This window comes from Phlebotomus papatasi, chromosome 3, assembly GCF_024763615.1.
Source record: "Phlebotomus papatasi isolate M1 chromosome 3, Ppap_2.1, whole genome shotgun sequence".
Taxonomy (NCBI): domain Eukaryota; kingdom Metazoa; phylum Arthropoda; class Insecta; order Diptera; family Psychodidae; genus Phlebotomus; species Phlebotomus papatasi.
The window spans coordinates 45,201,448-45,225,683 of record NC_077224.1 but is presented as its reverse complement, the minus strand read 5'-3'; the positions used below and the strand labels follow the sequence as shown (position 1 = coordinate 45,225,683).

Genomic DNA, 24,236 nt, shown 5'->3' with positions numbered 1-24,236 from the left:
CAGGAAATTTGGGGTCGGCGACCGTAACAATTAAAAATGCGACAAGAGTGCAAGGTCAGCGGAATTGACCAGTCAAATGAGTTATTCCTTCAATTCTGGGCATTTTTTAGTTTTCTTCTGGCCAGCAGAGCAATCGGAAGCTTTTTTTTTGGGTTTTATTTGCGTGTGAAAAATTTTCCTGGGAAAATCTCCAGGGGATTCTGTGTTAAATGGGAAGAGGGATGCAAACAAAGGAGATTTATTGAACTCTCCCTTGAGAATTAAAGATCCCTCAACGGACTTTTAAATAGCATCTGTTGTTGCATCTTTGGGATTGTGTTAGAAGAGGAGGAAAAAAAGGAGCAGAGAGAAGCAAGAAATTCCTCAGCTCCTATTGTTTTCTCTGGCGGGATTTTACCTCCCTTGAGGAGGGATGGAAATAGAGATGGAAGATTGGGGTAGGTGTGAGTATGAGTGAGATGGGGAGTGAAATTGAAAAAAAAACGATCAAAATCAGCTGACACCAACGACAGCTGCAAAGTTTACAAATGGCCGCCAAAGAAAGCCGAAGTTGCACGAAGATGTGGCGCTTCGGGGGGAGCTTTTCCAGTTGTCAATGGCGTTTGTTTGGAAGTCTCACGGGAACTTTCGCTCCGTTTTTAATGAAATGCACATCGGAATTAGCCCAAAAAGTGACCCCAAATAGGTGGTGATAGTGTTTTTAGTGAGTGCAAATGGTGGTTTGGGGTGTGGTGATACTGAATTTGTGGTGAAAGGTAAAAAAATTTCTCAGTAAAGCCCCTAAATGTCAATGGCAAAATGCTAACCTTCAAATGCTTCTCCTCGTGCAGCTATTTTATGTTTATCGTGGCAATTAACACATTTTCTTCGATATATCTCTCTTATGGTGCTCTTGTGGATCGTGGGCATTGGTATCCGGGTCAATTGGAGCGGGGTGTTTAGGGAAAAGTGCTCTAAATGGGAAGGAAATGGCTAGACGCTGTATGCTGATATGGCTGCAATAGTGACAGCTTGGGGTTTAAATGGGAGAAAATGCTGGGAAAATGCACCCTATTGCTGGGAAATTGGATAGATTTTGAGGCGGGAAAAGTGTCATTGAGTAGCCCCATGGCGCTCCATTGGAGCTTTTTTGGCGGAAAATCGCATGAGGAAATGACTTGGCTGTCAAATGGGAATTTTTTTTGATGCTTTCGACGTGTCAAGCTTTTGGGGGTGACTTTTGGCGCAAAAAGCCTCATTTTACAGTCAATTTTCTCCTGTATTTGATGTTTTTCCGCCAGAAAATCTGTGTGGGGGTGTTGTAGGATTCCCTGTGGTGATTTTTAGTTAATTTTCAGGGCTATTTAGGTGGTAAATGGTGTTATATTTTACCCGCCAAAAGCCCAATCTTCGCCTCATTCTCAGTCGGCTTTTAGATTTCCTCTTCCAATGGCGACATAGGAACGTGCAAGATCAAGTGACATTTCGCCGGTTTTCAAAGTGATTTTCACAGTGAAATACTTTTGGGATTTTCCTCAAAATACCTCCAAAGTGTGCAGGAAGATTCAGGGCATCTGGGGAAAGTGAAATTTTGTGGGTAGTGTTTCTAGTATACCCGTGAGAGGTGCTTGAAAATTCAGTGATTTTCTCTCTGAAAGTTTTTTAATGTGGCAGCCATTTCCGGAGCTCTCCCATTTCTCGAAAGTTATATTGAACTAAAAGGGCAAAATTGAATTCTGAGAAAAATATCCTCTTGCCATCGGGGTGTTCTGCACGGCAATTTAGTGGTGGAATTTTTACCCTCCTAGTAGGACACGCATACATCCAACGGAATCCCATATAAGGGAGAGAGGGCAATTTGGTTTTGTTCAGGCAGGCAGAAAAAAAGGGACGCCCGAATTCCCTCGCTTGCAATCCCTCTTTGTGTTGCCGGCAATTTTAGTGCTGTGAGAAAATCCGGGGACACCACAAGGGATAGAGAGAAACAATTTCCTTTTAATTTTTGCACCAAAAAAGGAGAATTATTTGTTGTCCCATCTGCATGAGCCCTTTGAGAGGTTTTTCCGCGAGTTTGCAATTTTCTGTGCTTGGTGTTTTTTTCCAGTTGCAATCTCTATTCTGTGTCAAGTGTTCTTAGTTCTAAAAAAAAATAAATACAACAAGCCTTAAAATAATTAGACTATCCCACACTGAAACCCTCTCATCTGTGGAATAAGTCAGAGAGTGAGTGTGCGGAGCCCTAAAGCGCCCCTTATTTGCGCGGTAGCAGCTGGCATCCACCCCAGAAATGGAGAGTCAAAGGTAAGTGACTGAGAAAATTATTGCTCCAGCCAATTTAAACAGGGGGAAAGACACGAATATTACTTACAGGCATAGTCAAATTTTGAGATATTATTTTTGGAAAATTTCTTAAATTCTTATTTCAAGAAAATTACAAGATTTTCCCTTGATCAAAGATCTTGTAATATTCTTCAGAACAAAGCTAAGGACCTTGACAGACCTGAGGATTAGTCGAGAGACGGCTTAGTGTAATTATATTCGAAATAATGGTTAGATTGCATTTCCATCATTTTCCGCTAAGTCGTCTCTCGGCTTAAGTTGTAAGTGTGTCTAGGGCATAAAAGCAAGACTGAAAAATTTTCAAAATTTAGGACTAAGTTAATTGCAGTGATTTTCAAAATCTCAGATCAATAGCCCTTTTAAATCCTGAGGAAAGACTTTCTTTCTTCAGACTAATACTCTAGACACACTTACGACTTAAGCCGAGAGACGACTTAGTGGAAAATGATGGAAATGAGTTTGACCATTATTTCAAGTATAATCACGGTAAGCCGTCTCGGCTAATCCTCATGTCTTTCAAGGCCCTAAGGGTTGTTTAGGATTAGATAGATAGATTAATTTATTCATCAAGCATGCTTTCGAAGTATAGTTTCGTTTTCATGAGGTGCCGTTTAGGTTTTAACGTCCACCGCCGTCTTAGCGTTGGTGACCAACCGCCAGAGTAAAACGGTGGAAAAGTTCTTTCTCAGGTTGAAAACAGAAGATTCTGTACTGTTATGGAACTATTGGAACCAATAGTCCTTAATTTCAAAACTGGAATCAGATCCTTTGATTCCGAACTTATTACTGAGCCTAAGAACCTGTAAATGTAATTGCCCTTATATTGGATCTCAAGATACATCTTCTGACCTCATCTCTCGATGTATCTAGTCTCTACAGAAAGAGCGAATACAGGCAATTTTAAGGGCTAGAGGAAACTGAGGCGCCACCGAACACGCTGTAGCGTCGATTACTGCAATTTTATTAGAAAATAGACTTCAGAGGTCGAAATGCTATAGTAATACTTGTCCACTGAAGAAATGGTCGTCATAGTCCAAGTAGTTTGGAAATAAAAATCGGTGTTCGGTGCTACCCCATGTTCATGTTCTCACATTATGGAGCACAAGATTTCATAGACGAACTAGGTCTTCTCAGAACGCATAGTTTTATCAGTCTCAAGCCCTGGGAAATTAGAAGCAGTACAGTTAAAGTGAAAAGTTCATTGAAATTGATTTGAACACCTTTATGGATATTCAGAAAAAACAATTTTTTTTTTTGAAAATTTAGAATCGATAATGTAGAATCGATGCCAAAGCCTAAGATATTTCTTGCAGGAGCACAAAATAATTCCTGAGCTAAAATATTTGTACAACTCGAATTCAAAGAGATATTCTGAAGAGGATATTCTAAAAAAAAACAAATTTTTTTCGGAAAAATTCAGAATCGATAAGATCGATAAATTTAGAATCGATGCCCAAATCTAGAATATTGTTTGCAGGAGCACGAATAATTCCTGAGCTAAAATATTTTACTATACTATACTCGAATTCAAAGAGATATGCTGGAGAGGATATTCTGAAAAAAAAAAGTTTTTCGGAAAATTCAGATTCGATAATTTAGAATCGATGCCAAAATCTACGATATTTTTTGCAGGAGTGCGAATATTAAAAAAGCATTATCTTCAAACTTTATTTCTTTTTTTCCGCAACACCTTTCCATCGTTCTCAAACCTATGTTTTTTTGTTGTTGTTGGTTTTTCAAAATTGATCCAAGCTGTTTCAATGATTTTGGGATAAAATGCTCCATTTTAAATTATTTAAGGTCCAAGTTCAACCACTCTGGAAGGCTCACTTTTTAACCGATTTGCTTAATTTTGGATTTCTTGGAAAGATCTTGAAATTTAAGACCCAGATGTATCGATTTAATCCAGTTAAGTACCGATAAAATTGATTCTGTTTTTCGTAAATATTTTTTTACTCGATCTTAAGTTTGTTGTTTTGTATCGTGAAATTAGTTCATGATACGGAAATTTTACGGTCCGGAAAGTGTTAATACCAGAGAAATCCCTAGTGGTCTAAATGGGGAGTGATCTCGTGATACTTCCATCACAGACCAGGGGCTCTACCATTGAGTACCCTATAACTATACTTGTTCTGTTATCTAATTCTTCAAAAAATTCCATTGCCTTAATTTGAATAGGACATTGACGGATGCAGAAGCTAAAAAAGTAAAACAGGGGATTTAAATTCTAATAAAGAAATTACCTCAATAGCGCGATTTCTAATCGGGCAATACAAGAAAATCTGACATCTTAATGGCCTCTACACACTAGAGAAATTTATGTCCATATTGAAGAGTTTTTCTTACAAAAGCGTAGGGAATTTGCTGCAACCCTACGCTTTTGTAAGAAAAACTTCAATATGGACATAAATTTCTCTAGTGTGTAGAGGCCATAATGGGGGTTTGAATTTCATACACTTGATTTGTAGATTGAGAACCCTAATGACGACTCAATACTGTCTCTCAAAATTGTTATTGGGGATCTCGTGGTGCAGTAGGTAAAAACAATGACCAGTTAAGTCTTTGGTGGTCAGATCCTTGACTCGACTCTTGTAGTATTAGGTTTGACTCTCGTCCAAATAAAGTACTGAACATCTGAAAGGCGACGTTTACACATTTAATCCTTCGTAAAATGTACTGTCTTGCCTTTACCAAAAAAAAAATCGAAAGCATCTAAGGCGTATCCCTACAGGGGGGGGGGGCGTTCCTGATTGATCTACGATGGACTTACTATACATTCTTCCAACATGAAGAATGTTTGTTCACTTTTTCTCATTACTCTCCTTTTGAAAAAATAAGTTAATCCATATTGAATTACTCAGAATGGTTCCTCCTAATAGAGGAATGATCTTTCCGTGCTTCAAACTTTTGGGATCACTGGCCATCCTTATTCCATCTACTGAAGTATAACTTATCGTAAAAAATCGTTCTTGTATATTGTAGGAGCTACCTAGGTTTCACTCATTCTTATCCCATTCTGCATCCTTGAAATTCAGGGGTAACCGATATAAAAGGGGTGAGACTTTACTGTTCCTAAGTGTCACCAATGGCTTCCACTATAGGTTATTAAGTCCCTTCTATAAGTTCTTGAACATTATCCATGGGTTTCTTGAGTTCCCTGATCAAATTAGTTAGTCTTTCTCACAATAAGATTTTCCTGTTACTAAAAAGCGACTTTAAGCTTATTTTTTTTTGAGAACTATGTTTTAACTTATACTGGGCTTGATTTCGGACCCAACATTTTTCTCAATTTCCTCAATTGCTGTAATTTTATAAACGAACAAAAGAAATGGGAAAATTGTCATCTAGGATTGTATATTAAAAATAAATTATCTATATTTTCTAAAAATTAATTTATTTGCTTGTTATTTAATTTTATTTTATTATTAGTGTTATTTTATTTTTAATAATTTATTTGAAACCTTCGGGAATTGGGCTAAGTCTCTAATTCGACGATTTTTTCCATTGTATCACATCGGTGGTTGTCAATTATTTTTTCGACAGAAGTATATCACTTATGGCGTCTATACACACTAGAAAAATTTATGTCCATATTGAAGCAAATTCTCTACGTTTGTGTAGGAAAAACTTCAATCTGGACATAAATTTCTCTAGGGGGTATAGACCATTAATCGTAAACTTTAAGTTGTTCACTGTACGGATTTGAGTTCAAGATAGAAAAATCTGGGAGTTTATTAGTCTTAAAGTCAAGGCCTCTAAATTGAATTATAGAGCTGCACACATAAGTCCCATTAAGAAACTTACTCAACTTTTTAATTTTATAAAAATAATAAATGAAATAAAAAATAAAAAGCGAGGTAAATAAATATTTAAAATGAAACTATTGTGCAGTTTTTAGTTAATCAAAATTCTTATAAATACGGCTCTGGGCGACTTTTTTGCCAATTATCGATTTTACAACATAAAGTTTTTGTTATTAAATACTTTAAAATATATCCATAAGAAAAGGAATTTCAAATACGGAAAATATTAAAAACCAAGAAACTCTGGCAGATTGATATGAAATTTCCTGAAACTTTAAGTTTTTAGTTTTGTTCCCAGGATTTCATTTTAGAAATTTACTTAAAAAAGTAAATATTGAATTCTGCAATAACCAAAACAAAAAGGTTTTATTATGGTTTCATGTTAAATTTCATAAGATACCAGGAAAATGCATATCAATTTCTGCTTTATAAAAATAATATCTCAAAAGCTGAATATGCCTGTTTATAGTGCCTTAACTATAAGAATGTTAAATATCTTATCGCCCTGGTTATATTTTATTGTGTTTGCATGAAAGTGTACAATTTTTCATTCATTCTCGTCTTCGCACACATTCTCTGTGACCCCTCAAAGAGAGATCTTCGTATTCTGCTGCTTCGAAAAAAAACCCAAAAAGTGTCTTGTGTGTATGTAGGGCTTCTGCAACCCCAAAAACCAAAAAGACCCTTCGTTTCACATCAATAACTCAGGCTGACAGTGAAAAAAAAACTATTTGTGTTTTAACTGTGACATTTCTCTTTTTCTCCCCCTTTTCTCATTCGCATTTTTAGCAGTCCTGAAGATGTGGCTCGAAAGGTGGTGGCTGCAAAGAGAAAACGAAGAAGTACAACAGAAGGCAAAGTAAGTAACGTAAGCATTATTATACCGTTTCCCCTCCTTGTAATATGGAAATGCCTTGAAGAGACCCTCGAGAAAAACGCAAAGAATGTGTTAAAAATTAATGCAAGGAAATTGGGGTTTAGTTTATCTTACGATCATTTACAAAGTGTGCTCCATAAGATCATTACCCCCTGCTGTAATAATTATATTCAGGAAGTTAGACATTGAACCTATATATAATTGACGCCGGATTCTGATTGGTCAGCCACCTACCCTAGCGACCAATCAAATCGCGGAAAATTGTACACAATGTCGCGAAAAGTCGCGATGTTTGTCGAATACATGTTCGGCGGGGTTTGGCGCCAAAACTGTCAGCGTGAAGCTTAAGCTTTATCGACCTTATCCCATGATATCGGTATTAACAAGCTGTGAAAATTTCAAAATAATTTTTTTTTAATTTAATCCAGGTTTTTGTGATATGAGAAAGAGAAGAGTATGGCCTTTAAATCAAGTTTAGGTATTTAAACGGCTGCAAGGGTTGTTTTTTTTTACCTGCTTTTCAAGGTGATCGGTTTCTCTTTTCTCTATTGTCTTTTGAGTTCAACAATAATGTTTTGCAAGATCCGTTTGCTTCTCAGGTATTTCTTCTTTAAATTAGGGGCAATTTAAATAGGGGCTCTTAGTATTCTTCGGCAGAGAGTTATTTAATTTTTCACAAGACGAACTACTTTAAAAACATTTTTACGTGTATTTGAGGTTTGTAACACAAGTTTTATTATGCTAAAACTTCCCGTAGGGGCAGAGGGTTATACATTTTTACTGTCACTTGTTTTTAATTTCAAAGCTGATGTCTAGGATAAAAAAGTAAAGCTTTTAAAAGCTAAAAATTATAAAAATTTAAATTGATAAAAATTTAGGACGTAATTTAAACTATTTTGAGTTGTTTTGATGAATAACAATAAAAGCATTTTAATTGGAAAGTTTATTGTCTTCTAGAACTATTCTAAGTACATTTATTAAGTCATAGTATTACTTTAAAAAAATGTGAAGAACTATTACTGCGAGTTGAATTGAAGCTGATTTATTAAGCCAAGTTATTCATCTTTTAAGGAAGATTTTACTTTCAGTCAATAGAGTTCATTACCGTACTAACGACATAAAAACCGATTAGATATTTTAATGGGACACTATACATATAATTTTTTTATTAGTGCGCAATTGTGAATAATTCAAAGAAACAGAAATAATTTCAAGGCGGGTTTCAGACTGGATGTTTAGCAAAATTCCTTAATGGATTATCTACCCTTAATAGTAAATCTTTATTAAAAAAAATCCAGAAAATCTTACCTGATAACAAATTAGAGAAGTTAAATCGTAAAGCTAAGCCTTAAACCTGAAGTTGGTAATAGGAATATCACTTACATGGTATCATGATTTTTCTTGAAAATAATATCTTTCTATTTCAAAATATATTCTTTAACATTTAAATCTTGAAATCAAGCATTTACAGCTGATCTGTATTTTCTCATAAAGATCTTTAATTTAAAAGCATCGATTTGCTTTTAGTTTTGATCATAAAATTTAAAACAAAAACTGATCAACGGTGTTTTTTTTTAATAGTAAATACTTAAGTTTTTTAACATAATATTAAGCATCATTATCAATTAATATTGAATAGGAAATCATCAATTTTAAAAATAAATATTTAAGTATTCCCTAAATATTTTTCGGGGGAAACCTCCCAGTTGCTACACAGGAGAAAAAATAATTTCGTTTTGTTCATGAATGTTTGAGTATTCCCATTATTGGGGATTTATGAAATTCTTGTAAATCTTATAACCCACAAACAAGTTCGTAAATGTTTGTAATTTTGTTACAAACATTGTCCATAACATGATCACTTAACGAGAATTTTTTCTTCATTTGTTCGTAAATGTTCATAAATACACAAAAAATATTCGTAACATTTTGTCATTTGTTCGTAAAGTTTAATTAGACAAATAAAAATGTACGAACAGATGCTTGTAAAAGATCAAAAAAATGCAAACTTTTATGAGCTTTTTAGTGGTTTATACGATTTATGGGCACTTTGTAAGTCCCCAGGAGAATTCACAAACATCTACGAAACTTTTACAAAATGTTTTTCTCTGTAGGGTAAGTGTGCCAAATTTCGGCATAGTTGCATGCAAGCGTCAAAGTCTCAAGTTTGAAATGTAATATTTTAAATACAAATTGATTTTTTTTATTCTTTCTTCTGAAAGAGTGTTGCTTGGAACCTTGTAAAAAGTTTATCGTCTTTATTTACTCTAAAATCATTCTTAATACATTTTAAAATGAATAAAAATGTAGACATAGCTTGGTGCCCTATTTCGACCACCTTCATTCTCATAGTTCCTTGCCCTTCGGGAATTCTTCCAATCAATGTCTTTTTCACGTCATCTCTTTTGTCGAAGTTACATTTTTTGTTATTCTTTTGCATTGTATAATCTCTAAAGTACGTAAAATCTTAAAAGTTCATGGAAATTCGAGGAACAAAAAAGGTGGCCGAAATTGCAAGCTGGCCGGAATTTGGCACACTTACCCTATGTGTATGCAGATGAATAAAAATTCGTTGCATTTCAAAAATTTTGTCGCCCGAATTTCTCTCTAATTCGGGTGACATTTCGGTTCCAAATGACCGAATTTGAGAGAGTCTACTGTAATTAAAGTTTGATTTCTGAAATCAATCAATTTTTGCATTCAAATGCAAATTTTTGCAAATTATTTTTCTCAGAGTACACAAGCGTTGGCAATTTGCTTCAATATGGACATAAATTTCTCTAGTGGATAGAGGCCTTACTTTAAGTAAACTTTAAGTAAATTTAAGAAAAATAATCCATTGATATACTTTCCCCAACTGATTTTTAAATGACGTATTTCGATTATGTATTTAAGATAATTCTTGAAAATAAATATATATACATATTTTTTTATAAAAAGCGAAAATAATTATTTTTCAATTTCTCTTAAGTTAAGAGATAATGGTACGATAATGGCGATTTTTCAATTTTTTGAGTTCTATTCTCAATTTCTTGACACTAAAGTTTTTTTTTTTATAAAATCGTGTAGTTGTTTTGGGGCAAAAGCGTATTTAGCAAAAACTCAAGAAAATTTAAGAATCGTTGTTCAAATAACTTTTTAAGGATTCATTGTCGAGGATAATTTTGCTGTCTATGTGTTCGCTAAGCGCTAAAAATTTTTTGTCATTAAAATTGCAGTTTAAATAACAATAAGAGGTAATTAATTTAATCACAATATAAATAAATAAATAACGAAACGGGCAATAAATAACGAAAAAATGATTAAATATCGTTTTAAACAATATTTAATTTACCCAAACGAATTAATTATTTTCTCATGGATAAAGATGATAAAGATATTTCTTCGTTATTAGAAAATGTGAATTTAATTTTCTATTTACAAATCGTCGGCTCCGAAGAAGACTATTGTAAGTCTAAAATGTAAATTTTATAGTAGAGAGCTTTAAAGTTTGACAGCTAAAATTTTTTTTTTCACTGTATAATATAGTTTCAGCTTTTGAAACTTTTGTAGCATACTTACGCATTGAATATCTTCTGGTTAACGCTCTTTTAAGTTATTTACAGTAAAATTGTGGGCAAAAAACTTGATAATTGGGCACGCTGATTTTCAGTTTTTTTTCTTGTAACTTTTTAAGGAATATCTTAATTAACATAAAATTTTGTGGGGATGTAGATCTAAGGTTTCTGCAACCAATGATACCATCTTTTTATACTACTGTAAGTAGACTTACAATAGTCTTTTTTGGAGCCGACGAAATTTTGACTTTTACTGATTAAATTTACTAAAATATGTTCTGCTCGAAATAAAGCAGTTTTTGGGGGAAATACTTCTGAATTTATTAATTATGATTAATTGAAAGACTTATTCTATTCATCTCAAAGCATTATTAAATGTTAATGAAAACTTTCAGACGTCTGTGTAGATCTTCTTCTTGTGTTAGTTTACATATGGTTTAACTTATGAAACTGCCATTTAAAATCTCTTTAAAACATTTGCCCTCATTAAACAAAAAAAAATGAGGGATTCAAGGCACTTTTCCATCTACCTCCAGGAAAAAAGAATTTGTGATGAAAACCATTAGTAGACCTTTGGGATTTTTGCCTTTTTGCCCAAAAATGTAAAACCTTCTAGAATGTCGAATACTATCGACCAGCAAAGCAGAGGAGGGGACCATTGTCACCCTTTGAGTCAGTCGATGGTTGGAATTGCTCGGATACAACATCAACCACATCCCCAGCAATGTCTGACTGTGGAGTTCCGAGTGTGGAGTGTAGTCTCTCTAGTCCGGCCTCGGTGGCCAACACCCTCAGTCCCGTGGGCAGTGAGGATGTGGAGAATGCCGGGGAAGTGTCAGTGGATAGTGCAAGTGGTAGTGGGGGGTGGCCAACACGTGGGGAACAGACTCCGCATTCGCGGAAGAAGTTGAAGACACAGAGAATTGAGGAGAATGTCTCACAGGGTAACAGTTATACGTTGCCCAGTGAGATGCGTAAGTGTCCCCTGCCAGAATTCTCATGGGCCAGTTCGACAGCTCTCTGGAGAAATATGATCAATAAGGATGAGCACGATTGGCTCGAGAGGGAGCCAAATATGCTATCGAAGCATCCGGGACTGATGCCTCGAATGCGTGCCATTCTCCTCGATTGGCTGATTGAGGTGTGCGATGTGCACAAACTCAAGAGGGAAACCTATTCCCTGGCCATGGATTACATCGATAGGTATCTGTCTCGCAATACAGCTGTTTCCAAGACGAGACTTCAGCTGGTTGGGGTCACATGCCTTTTCGTGGCTGCAAAGGTTAGTTTACTATTTTTTTTTTAACTTTGCACTTTGCATTTGATAAAAGTGATTTTCAAATGCAAAGTATAATGACTCTAAATTTTAGTGATAAAATGTTTAAGTCGTCAGTTAAATCAGCATTTGTCGTAACTTCCTTTTGACAACTTTTCAGGAGACGAAATTTTCAGTTCAGCATTATTTTTCTTAAAAATGAGCCCCGAATGCGATACTTTTGAGTCAAAATAATAAAAGTGGCACTAATAAACTGTAAGTTAACTTGAGAAAGTCTATAAAATAATATAAAAGCTGAGATATTGAGATATATGTTAGAAAAAACACAGTAATATTTTATCGTAACTTCCATCGTTTATAAAGCCGTAACTTCTAATGTATGGAAATCTTGGAAGTTATGACAATTTTCAAATACACATTATATCAATTTTAATTACTCTAGTGATAATGAGTGCCTTTATTTCACTAAATTAGTCAATTAAACTGTGGTCCTTGTCACTAAAAGCTTTTATTTCATAAATTTTATTTAATAAATTTTGTGCGCCGCATCGCTTGTTTTGTTTTGAAATAATGACAGACGGGCAGGGATTTTTCCTCACTTTTTTCTCACAAATATCGAATTAAAATGATTTAATGTTGCAATATTCGCACTGTCTTTGGATATTTGGAAGAATTTGTGAACGTTCTATTGAGAAATATTTCATTTTTGCTGCAAATTGCAAGCCACGCAAGCGAGCTAAAAAAAGTTACGGCAAATGCTGATTAGAGCAAATTTTGTATGAAAATTTGTCGTAACTTCCCCAAAAATGGAAGTTACGACAAATTCTGATAAATTTTTATTAATTAAGGGCACTTACGATAATTTTTGTTTAAAATAATTTTTAATGGGCCTATAAATGTTTCTTTTTCTCAAGTGAGTTTAATAAACAAAATTACGCCGATTCTAAATATGTATATATCCAAAAATCGCAAAAATGAAGTTACGACAAATGCTGATTTAAATGACGAAGTGTTTTTTACTCTTCCAATGTGAATTGCAATGGAATTCACTGATTCTGTTAGCCCCTTTTCTTCAGAGACACTAGCGCCAACAGCGCAGCGGGGAAAAAATCCCGGTAGTGGCGTTGCGATCTGTTCTCAATTTTCAGTTATCAAGCTTTTAGCCGAAAAGTTCGGATAGATCGAACTGTTTTACTTTTTTTTAAAAAATATTTTTAAATATTCAAAAAAGAAATCATTCTTTTCAATTATTTTCTAAAATTTTAAAGTTAGGAAAATTTATTAGGGTTATATTTTACTGCGCGAACTCTACTGAGAGAGCAGTTATAATTCCTCGATTTTTGAACAGATCTTGGAACTTTTGACAAGCCTGAACCGATTCCAATCAGTTATATGAACCGGTTCATAACCGATGACTGATTTTTATCCGAAATTGAATTATATTACTCCTAAGGCATTTTGGACAATGTTTTGAGTGATTTATAAATCGGTTTAAATCTGTTGTGAACCGGTAATGAACCGGTTATGAGTCTACATATAATTAATTTTTGTTCGAAAATCAATTCTATTACTCTTTAAACTTTTTTGTAGAATCTTTTGAGTGACTTATAAATCGGTTTAAATCTGTTGTTAACAGGTAATGAACAGGTTATGAGTCTATAAGTAATTTTTGTCCGAAAATCAATTCTATTACTCTTCAAACATTTTTTAATAGAATCTTTTGAGTGATTTATAAATCGGTTGTGAACCGGTAATGAACCGGTTATGAGTCTATAAGTAATTTTTGTCCGAAAATCAATTCTATTACTCTTCAAACTTTTTTGTAGAATCTTTTGAGTGATTTATAAATCGGTTTAAATCGATTGTGTACCGGTAAACGGTAAAGGATGCGAAAATACTTTTGATGTATAGAATCAAAGTCACAAGTTTGAGTACTTTGCAAAACCTTGGCCGCTTTGCCAACCTTATTTTATTTAGCTTTGTATCCTATTGCAAATTTTATAATAATTACAATGTACCTAGAAATTTTTATGTTTACTTTACATAGTAAGGGTTTATACTTTACATTTTGCACTTTGCACTTTTCACTTTGCACTTTAAAGTTTGCAAATCTTAATTTAAACTTGCGAAACTTTTTTTACATTCAAATTTTTAAGTAAAAAAATTTAAAAAAGAAGAAAAAGGTTGAAAAGACTGCAAAAACAATAAATTGAAATTTTCAGGTTGAGGAAATCTACCCGCCCAAAATCGGAGAATTCGCCTATGTGACAGACGGAGCGTGCACAGAGAGTGACATTCTCCAGCAGGAATTGCTCCTGCTACAGTCTCTGGACTGGAATATGAGCACAGTAACTGTGATGGGATGGCTTACAATTTATATGCAAATTCACGTGACAGATCCCACAAAATTGTGGAAAAAACCAGTCATTCGACCTTGCACTGCTCCATCTTCCATGCCACAGGTGAATCCGGATGCTGTGGCATTTCTCCTTACCCCAGATAAGAATACACCCACCAAAGAGGTGGCTGAAGTGCAGAAAATCGACGATTCCTTCGTGTATCCGCAATTTTCTGGACTTGAGTACGCACACACATGTCAGCTACTGGATCTCTGTTCTCTGGACATGGGTATCCTCAATTTTCCCTACTCTGTTGTTGCTGCAGCTGCTATTAGTCATGTTTACAACAAGTAAGTGACTTTATTTATTTCTTTTTTTAAAATATATTACAGCTTTTTAATATTTTTCTTGATGCTTTCACAAACGGAATGATCATGGGAAGTTTTGGGATACTTAAAGGAGATATAATGGTAAAAATAGTTTACAAAATTAAAGGTTTTTAAAACCTAAAAATTAAAATTCACAATCTTTTACAAAATTCATTATTTATTTATTTTATTTTTTTTGTAAAATGCTTAATAAAAAAGATATAAATTTTTTTTAATAATACTCCAAATATTTATTTAACCACTTCACGTTTTATTTTTTAATCTTTATTTTGCACTATTGGATTTATATTATTTATATTTTGAAAAACAATTTAAACAAATCATTTATATAAATACTTTGCAAAATATTTGTAAAAATTCTATATAATACATTTCAAGTTTTTCAAAAGTTCGAAAAGTTATCTCACATCGATGATTGTTTTTTTTAACAAGAATTACTTAAAACAAAACACAGGAAAAAATTGAGTGATTTTTACAAAATTGGAGAAAATTCCAAAAATTCTATTTATCATTTAAAAAAAAAGCTTTCATAAAGTTCAATTTTGAACCAAAATATAATATCCCGTTGATACTTAATAAATTTTTATTTTTCCCTGCGTTATCATGCCCTATATTAATTTTTTTTTATTTTTGATTTTTTTAGTATTCCCACTCAAAAAAAAAAATATTTGTCCAACTTCGTTTTCTCATAAAAAAATATTTTGGTACTATACAAATGAGCAGTAAATATTAATTTGGTCAGCAAAAACCAAAATTTGATCAGTGCTCATTTTAGACCTTTAAAGGCTGTGAAATTTTATCATGCAAATTTTCGCAAAAGGAAAAAGTTAAGCCTTTTCTTTTACTAGAAATCATCTTAGATGTAAATTATATGAATTAGACCAATTTTTATAAATATCCAGAATTATTACTGACCAAAATTTATTTTTGGTGACCAAATTTGATTTTGCGTTAGCATGTTTACTAATGATTTACCAATACTGTCAACCTTTCTTTTTCAAAGACTCTAGCGCCAAATATTAATTTTGTAAAGTCAAATTTGCCAAGTGTAAAGTTTAATGTTTTTAAGTTTTTCTTTTATTATGTAGGGGAACCTTTGCAGCTTCGTACAGAAAATTATGTCCAAGTTTCAATTTTTTTTACCAAATGCCGCACAAGTCCAATGAATTATACCAGCATGTTAAAAAATATCTTCTGATTTTTAGGTTCGTAATCCCACCTCACAAAATTGTGGAAATTCAATTCAATTTATTTAGTTTGCTCAGCTTCGTACAAAATTTGTCCACATATGTACGCATCATTTTCTCCAAGAATATTACACCGGACACAAAAATTTTCACATTACAGTGTTTAGATGGAATTGCCATCTACTTTCTTTAACCGTTTCTTAGAGTTCTCATGCGTTTTAGAAAAAAATTCATGCAATTTTTGTAAAAGACGTTTTGTGACACTTGGAAACATTGACATTGACACTTTTTTCATTGCATTCTGACAGTCAATTAGGTGTAATTGTCTAATAATCACACCTATTGTAATCCTTGCATTTTCTCTAGCATCTGCATTCTGTCTTACAGAACATGTTTTGAACATCACTGATTCTGAAAATTACCAGTGACTAAATTAAAGTGACACGTGGAAAATTCCGCTGGAAAACAAGGCAAATTGGATGACAAATGCTTAAAATGCACCGTATGGGCAATGAAAAATCACATCTGCTATAAACAGTTTCAGACTTAACGTTAGATTTGACAGAAGCAAAACAAAAACATCTGCTAAAGTCTCACTTCACTGTGGAAGTTCAGGTTTTCCTTCGAGTTTTTCGTGAAAAATGTTTAATATTTTACTAAATATCGTGAAGTATTCTAATGCCCAAAGCACAATAACTCTTGTTTAGTAAACATGTTTTTAATTAACATTTCAATGAGAGTGAGTGAGATCTAGATCTAGTCATCTCGCTCTATCTCAGGAAATTTTGAAAACATGTTTACAATCAAAAGTTATTTTGCGCTGGGCATAAGGAATCCATCCATGACCCAAAACAGTGTAATATCCTCATAGCTGGTGGTCAATAGCTTTGACTGTTTTTTTCCAAAGCTGCAAATGTTCGATTTTATATTTGTATTGTTATATTTGTGAATTTTCCACAAAAGCACGAGAATAGTCCCCTTTCGACCAAAAGATTTTTACATAAATATCAAGCATGAAAAAACCCTCTATAACTTGTAAAAGTTGTTTTTTCCGAAGATATACTTAAAATATGAAAAAGTACATAAAATATTAGGGGAAATTGCAAATGCTTCGTACCATCCCAAGCTTCGTAATGACTAAATTTTTTCTATGTTTCTGAATAAATGTGACTGCAATATTTTTTAAACTAGGCACTTTCCCTTGGTTTTTAAAATATAAGTGTGACGAGCACATTTATTGAGAAACAGAGAAAAAAATAGTTATTACAAACTTGGAATCGTACAAAACATGGGCACTTTCTCCTTCATATCAAAATTATAGTTTTCGGCCCATTTTTTTTTTACTTTCACTTCTTGAATCTAGGGAAAAAGGCCTAGACTCCCATTTCTTTCAAGAAATGTGAAATGTTGGACTGACTATTAGAATATATGACCATGAGTTATATTCACTTGGTAAAATAGAAAAAAATCGACTATTATGAAGCTGCAACTGTGCGAAGTACGAAGCTGCAAAAATTTCCCCAAAAATCCTGCTCTTTCGCTTTTTTTTTTGAATTTTTTGTGCAAATAAATATTGTAAAATCTATCTATATCTGTTTGCAAGGCATTTTCTTTTTCAAAGTAAAAATAACATTTTTATATTACTTTAAAAAAAAGATAAAGAATGATGTTAAGGTAACATTAAAGTTCAATTTGCTTTTGTAAAAGAATTTTTTGGTTCAAATTTGAAATTTTTTAATTGAAATATACCTTTCAAATTTATTTAAATTTTTATTGAAAAAGCTTTGAAAAAGGCAAAGTTCACAATCTTTGCAAAGTGCGAAACTTTACAAAATTAAGATATTCCTTTGAGTTAGGCTTTATTAAAAAAAAATCTTTGGACTTTAAATATTTTTGGTTCACAAATGTAGAATTTTTGCATTGCATTTTCCATTAATGCAAAGAAGATCAAAAAATATCTGACTTCTTGGCAGAGCATAAAGAGACATACAGAAGAAAAGCTCATTTACACGCTTTTCAGCGTTTGCTCTGCGTGATTATCTCTTGGAGGCGAGGTTGAGACAGTTTTTTAACTGCTAATCGTGATCATGATTATCTTTTTTTTATCACTCACAGAGAAAATTTCTGTGACTGTAAGAAATTATGAGAATTTTTTTTGTGATCTTTACACATTTTCTCAAATTCCTCTGTCATACATTTTTTTTTTAATTTACCATTCATAGGGGCGTTTTTTTCTTGATCTCTCTGTCATCTTAAAAGCATTATAAGAAATTCTAATGGCAATTTTAATTCAATTCTTCAATGATGACAAAAAAAATAATCGAAACAGGAAAGTCGCCACGCGAGTGTCTGGCTTGGAGTGGGTTAATATTGAGCCATGTGCCATGTGGATGGAACCTTTCTTCAAAGTGATCAGCGAAGATCCCAGCACGATTTTCCATCTGGAGCAGAGTGAGACACTTCCAGTTTCATTTGGCGTTGGACATTTTTGCCCAAATGCCAACACAGATGAATCCTACAAAATTCAGACTCATACAATTTCGTTGGAGATGTTTGTAAGTATCTTGATCTTTTATTATTTTTTTTCGCTGCTGCCTCTATCAAAGTTCATTCACACTTTTTTGATAAATTACTCAATCGATAAGAAAAAAAAAACATGTTTCTTTTTTTTTTTGTCAGCGATATGGGTTAGAAAATATTGGTTTTTACATTGTTCTTGCATAAATTTATTTTAAACTTGTTTTTTTTTGAAGTTGCGAAACTCTCAAGGACAAAATTAAATGTTGGCAGGCTTTTAAGAGAATAATTTGAAAATAATAATAATTCAGTTTATTATCAATGAAAGCATATTTTGGCTTGAGTTTATTTTTTACAAAGTGAAGTTTTATGATTTTACTGAATTTTTGCAAATATTACAGGAAGATCATGATTCTCTTAATTTAAGAGATTGGTGTATTGACTAACATTGAATTCGAATTTAATGACATCATACAGTTCCTAAAATTCTTTTCAATACAATTTAACAAATTAAAAAGAAATTTAATTTAAAGAAAGCATAAAGATGAATTAAAATTGAATAATGGCAAAATTTAATCAATTAAAAATATACATTTTAAAATATCTTTATAATGCACAAGAATACCGCTTAATTTTCCAAGATTGCTCAAAAATTCGGCATGAATGAGCGCGTCATCATAAATAGCTACGAGAACATTCCAAATTCCATACCTGACCAGTTTCTACAGAGGTTCATTAACCTCTTTTTTCGCGTCCAAATTGGAGTGTAACATTTTTTTTTGTTTGTGCTTCACACATTCCCGTGAATTGGTTCAGAAATCAAGAGATCGCTACAATTTTTGCTCAATCTCAAATTTAAGCGTTTAGCTCCATTTAGATAAAATTTGATGTGTTTTTTATATGGAAATAATGTTTATCTGTGCTAATTTAAAATTTGTGATCTCTCTGATTATTTTTTATTGGTGAAATGATCTTTGAAAAGAACAGTTTTATACCGTTTGAAACAAAACTAAAAAAAAAACATTAAGACACTTCAAATTTATTTTATTTTTTCTCTTGATTGGAATAATATTTTATTTAAATTACTTATCAGAATTTTCTGAATACAATTTTTTAGTCTATATTTTGTTTTTTTTTCGTATAGCACTCCCTGGAAATAAATATTATATACCTGTATTTTTTTTAAATATCCGTAAGGAAAGAAATTTCGAAAAAAATATAGGGGAAAACTTTTAGGTTTCGCACACACTCTGGCTTCGAACACTTCATACGAAGGCAGTCCCAGCAGAAGTCCCTGGCCTCAGACGGAAAACAAAAAACATATTTTGAGCTTTATTTTTTTATTTCTCAACATAGTCTCCTTGATACACTTTTCCCAGCGATGCTAAATAGCCTCTACACCTACCTTATAGTAGGTTCCGTCCAGGGTATGAATTCTGAGATGCTGTGAGAATTTTATTTGACAGTTTCTGTGAAAGCTTCACGAAAGTTTAACAGAAAGCGATTCTAAGGGTCTGTGAATTTCTCACGTGAAGAACTCACTAGTCAATATTTTTCACCGAGAAAAGTTTGAGTGAAAAGGTTTTCACCGATAGATTTTGGCTATTTTATGCCAAAAATTTAATGGGAATGCTTCTTAGAGGTCCTCTTAGGTCAATTCACGTTAATACATTTTAAGAAATAAGCCGGAAAATGGGTAAAAACCTGTTTTGACAAATCTTCAAAATTTTCGGTGTCACTTCTGTGACAAATTTTCATGCTAAATTCTTGAGTGGAATAACACTAAAGGCCAGTGAGGATGTCGAGGATGTCATAGCATTGTAAAGGAGCTCTGTGAAAGTCTCAGAAACTGATATGAGTCAGATTTTTGATTAGTTCTCTCGAATTTAACACATAAAAAAAATTAAATTTGTCATATGATATTGTTATACTTTTACAGAATTCCCTACGAGTGGCCTTATCTTCCACTTTGTGAGCGAAGATTTTACGCGAGCTTCTCTCCGTGACATTTTAGCCTATTTTCCCACCTGCTTTCTCTCCGTATCAACGAATATAGGAGAGAATCAGGTGAGATTTTCGTGTGGAACTCCTTGTGAGAATCGTTTTTTGACATTCCGCGCGCTGTTTTTGGTCGCAAAAAACTGAATACTGAAGTAATTATAAATTCAATGAATGAATAAACAATTAAATAACATTGTTATAAGCTTTGATTTATTCATCGCGACTCTTAACACTTAAATGACTGTAGGCTTCACTTTTTAATGTTCAGTAATAAACATAAAAAAACCCTTTGCATTTGTACCAATTCAATTATAAATACGTATAAGTATAAAGATTTTCTCATTTTCTTGTGGTTTTGTATAAATTATCTGAAAATTGTGAAATAATGCTAAAATTAATTTTCAGTGATTTTTGTAACAAAAAAACAATTTCCATTGAATTTTCCTTTTTTTTTTAGCAATTTGTCAAGGTTTGTTTATTGGATTCATATCAATATTATATTTTCCTGTAAAATTTAAAAAAATCTCATTTATAATTTTCGCTTTATTTTAAATAATAAATAAAATTTCAACAGGAATTCGGAAGAGAAAAAAGGCGGAAAGTTAATTTTTACCTTATTTTTCTTTGCAATATTATTCGGCAATAATTCTTATTATTTATTTTTTTCCATATTTTCACATTTTCTTGTATTTTTTGTGATTTTTCAAACCAATTTTCAAGAGATGAGGCATATTAAATGATAAGAGGTTACGAATTTTCGCCAAGTTTTCTTAGTCGCTAATTTGGTCTTGTTTTCGGATTTACGAGTATTTTTGTAACATTTTTGCAATACTTGAGAACCTCGACAAATATTCATGATATTTTCGCAATGTTTGTTAAACAATTCGGACTTCCGCTATTTTAATGGCAGTTTGAGGATTTTTTGATTTTTCGATTATTACAGAATTAGATATAAGAATTTTATAACCCTTTCAGAATTCGGTTTTATCTCTAAAGAGCATATAAGAATTTAAGAAAATTTAAGAAGAACTTAAGAAAATTTAAGAATTTAAGGCAATTTAAGAAAAATACAAAGATCGTTGAAAATTTTAAATTTAGAAGATACTGATATATGTACATACAAAAATTCTAGACACTATCCGTTTTCTTTTCTATTTTACGAAGAGTATTTGAAGAAATTTTCTCAAATAAAGACTTTATTAACCTAAAGAAACGCGTTTCAAGCATTGTAAATAGTTTTTCAATAGAGAAGTTACAATTTTTTTAGATTGTATGTCGAATAAAAAATGTTAATATAGATGCGAATATCAAGAATCTCACTCAATATATTTTTTCTAATTTAAGGAAGAACACGTAAATAAACTACACGATTTTTAGTAATATTTGTTCAATTATTATCCATTTATTAATTTTATAGTAACTGGTATTATTTTGCTGCTTAAAATAAATTGTTTTGTTACTTCTTGAGATTTAACAATTTCAACTTACTAAAAAAGAACCTTTTTCCAATAAATTCCCTATAAATTATGCGATCTTTTTTCCCGGTTTTAGTTAAAACAAAAATTAAGATTTTTAAAGAATTCACGGTCAAGTAAACTGCTAAAAATCTGTTCAATTTCATATTTATTAAGAATATAAATAGGTTAATCAAGGATCAAATCATTAAATGGCCACAACCGTTTTCTTATTTACGAGAGCTGAAACAAAATAATATTAAAATAATGAATGGAAAGTGAATGGTATCAAAATCAAATAAGAAAAAAGTTGGAAATTCCTATTTTCGGAAATTGTATTTATTAAGTGAAATAATCATTTAAAAACAAGTTTAAAAATCATTTAAAACTTATAAAAACACGATATTTTAATTTATTTTCTTATTTTCTATGTAAATTAATCAAACTCTCACCGGGAATACCAATCGAGAATTCTCCCGGGTTTTTGATGAGAAAATTTCCAATCGAAAATTTCGTGGATACCAAATAGGCGAGTTCCACACGGAGAGTTGGCTTTTCCCACAAAATAAAACTCTAACATCTATATATAATATTGGGTGTCTTAAGACCTTTCAAAAAAAGGTATACTGCATCACGTAACGATGGTCCATTTCTTCCATGTTCAAAATTTTTTTTCTGAGCATCCACTTTCAACAGTTGTCAATAAAAAACTAAACAGGGCATTGTCGCCAAACATAAAACTAATCTTTTTAACCTATGATTTTATTTGTTAAAAGAAAGAATTTTTAATTCAAATAAAACTTAAAAATGAAGGGAAAACAAGTATTTAAATGATTTTAAGCGATATATTTATGATGCATTCCAAAACACTCCAGATTAGGTCCCAAAATGCACCATTTTCCAAAATGTACCACATTACCCTATTGGTTTAGGTAGAGTAACTATCCAAGAAAACAAATTGGCAATCAGATTTCAAATCAGGGAAGAAGATGATGGCCAATTTTCACAAATTCGACGGGATGTCGAATTTTCCGTCCGCCATTTTGAGCAAAAATTTTGCATATGACTTCACGTAAAGCGAGAAAAGAACAAAAAAATGTACTCCTATCTCTGTCGGACTATTTTTTCTAAGTAAGTGAAGGACTAAAATATTAAAAAAAATCCATTCCCGACAGCAATTCGAATAATCGATTGCCCAGAAATAAATCATCTAAAATCACTAAATTTGCGTATGATGTATAATACCATGGTAAGGAATGGGTTAATGTTGATACTTTGGAAAAGTCACTGATCCCCTAAACTACAAGCGCCATCTATACCCGAGGCCAGGAACTTCTGGAACTGCCCTCGAAAGCTTATCACTACAATGTTTTTTTTTCTTTAGCATTTCAAAATCGATTTCAAGATCAATTTCAACTTTGATCTTATGGGATTTTTTTTTAGTTTGCTAAGAAGTAATTAAATTTTGCAGGACAAGGTGATTCAGAGGCGAGAAGAGGAAGCTCAACTGCTGGAGCAGCAACAATTGGTGAGTGAAAGACACATCACAGTCATTCAGGAAGCCTCACCGGCCTTTCAATCTGATCCCTGTCCTGTTGGACTCTTGACTCCCCCAGCGTCCAATAGGAAGTCTCTGGATGTCCAACCAGAGTCAGATAGCAAAGACACAATTAAGACTTAACACTTTCTCTTGGAGATAGAGCACGTTCTTTCATGTCCTGGGACAGAATTATACTCAAAAAGAAAAAAAAAGATAATGAATAATTTTGTACAAAGATGAGTCTGAAAGGAATAAGACAATAGGTCTTATTCATCCTAATTCTACCAATTCTAACTACCAACAAAAAAAAAGCATCTTTAAGTTTTAGTTAGTTATACCTGTGCCATTTTCTGACTCTCTCATAAATAATTTTCCTAATGAAACAAAAAGTGGGAAAAAATCAGGATAAATTGTTGTTCAGTTATCGTTATATTGTTCCCCTATTCTTATTCACATTTAAGATATATTTTTATAATAATATATTTTTCTAATATGTTTTTTTCTCTTTTCCTTTTTCTCTGTGAAAGTGGCAAAATTAGCTTTTTGAAATATTTTGAAAAAAACAATAAATGAAAAAACGGCATGAAAAGTGTGTGAAATGAGAAAGTTCTGTTTAAAATAAAATAAGCATTTTTTAATATGTTCTTTGAAAAAATATATTTAAAAATTGGTTTGAGTGTATATAGGATATATTAAAAAAAAATATGAAAAAATGAAAACGCTTGTAATTTTTAAGTTATTTAGTAATATTAGTTGATATTCTTTTAAAGTAATAATTGATAATACTTTATATATATATTTTGTTTAGTATAAATTTGGTAAAAAAAAGATAAACTAGAGTGAAATATATTCGGTTTATGTTTAATTTCAGAAAACCTCTAATTTTAGGATGATTTAATTTTTTAGGTTAGCAAAAGGAAAGAGATGTAATAAAAATGTTAATGATTCCTGTTCATATGAAAAGAGAATTAAAATAG

At 32.2% G+C, this 24,236-nt stretch overlaps 1 protein-coding gene across 3 annotated transcripts; it reads left to right on the top strand.

The window, feature by feature from the left end:
* The first annotated feature begins 113 nt into the window (after positions 1 to 113).
* Positions 114 to 24,236, top strand: LOC129807948 (G1/S-specific cyclin-E). Of its 3 annotated transcripts, none has more exons than XM_055857568.1 (7): positions 114 to 755; positions 2,084 to 2,280; positions 6,912 to 6,981; positions 11,173 to 11,838; positions 14,055 to 14,521; positions 18,077 to 18,302; positions 23,191 to 24,236. In XM_055857568.1, exons 2-7 carry the CDS (start codon positions 2,267 to 2,269, stop codon positions 23,398 to 23,400), a joined length of 1,653 nt encoding a protein of 550 aa, XP_055713543.1. In that variant the 5' UTR covers positions 114 to 755; positions 2,084 to 2,266; the 3' UTR covers positions 23,401 to 24,236. The 3 variants fall into 3 exon arrangements, with proteins under 3 accessions (XP_055713543.1, XP_055713542.1, XP_055713544.1); XM_055857569.1 differs by having other exon boundaries at positions 574 to 755; positions 6,915 to 6,981; XM_055857567.1 differs by having other exon boundaries at positions 114 to 2,280.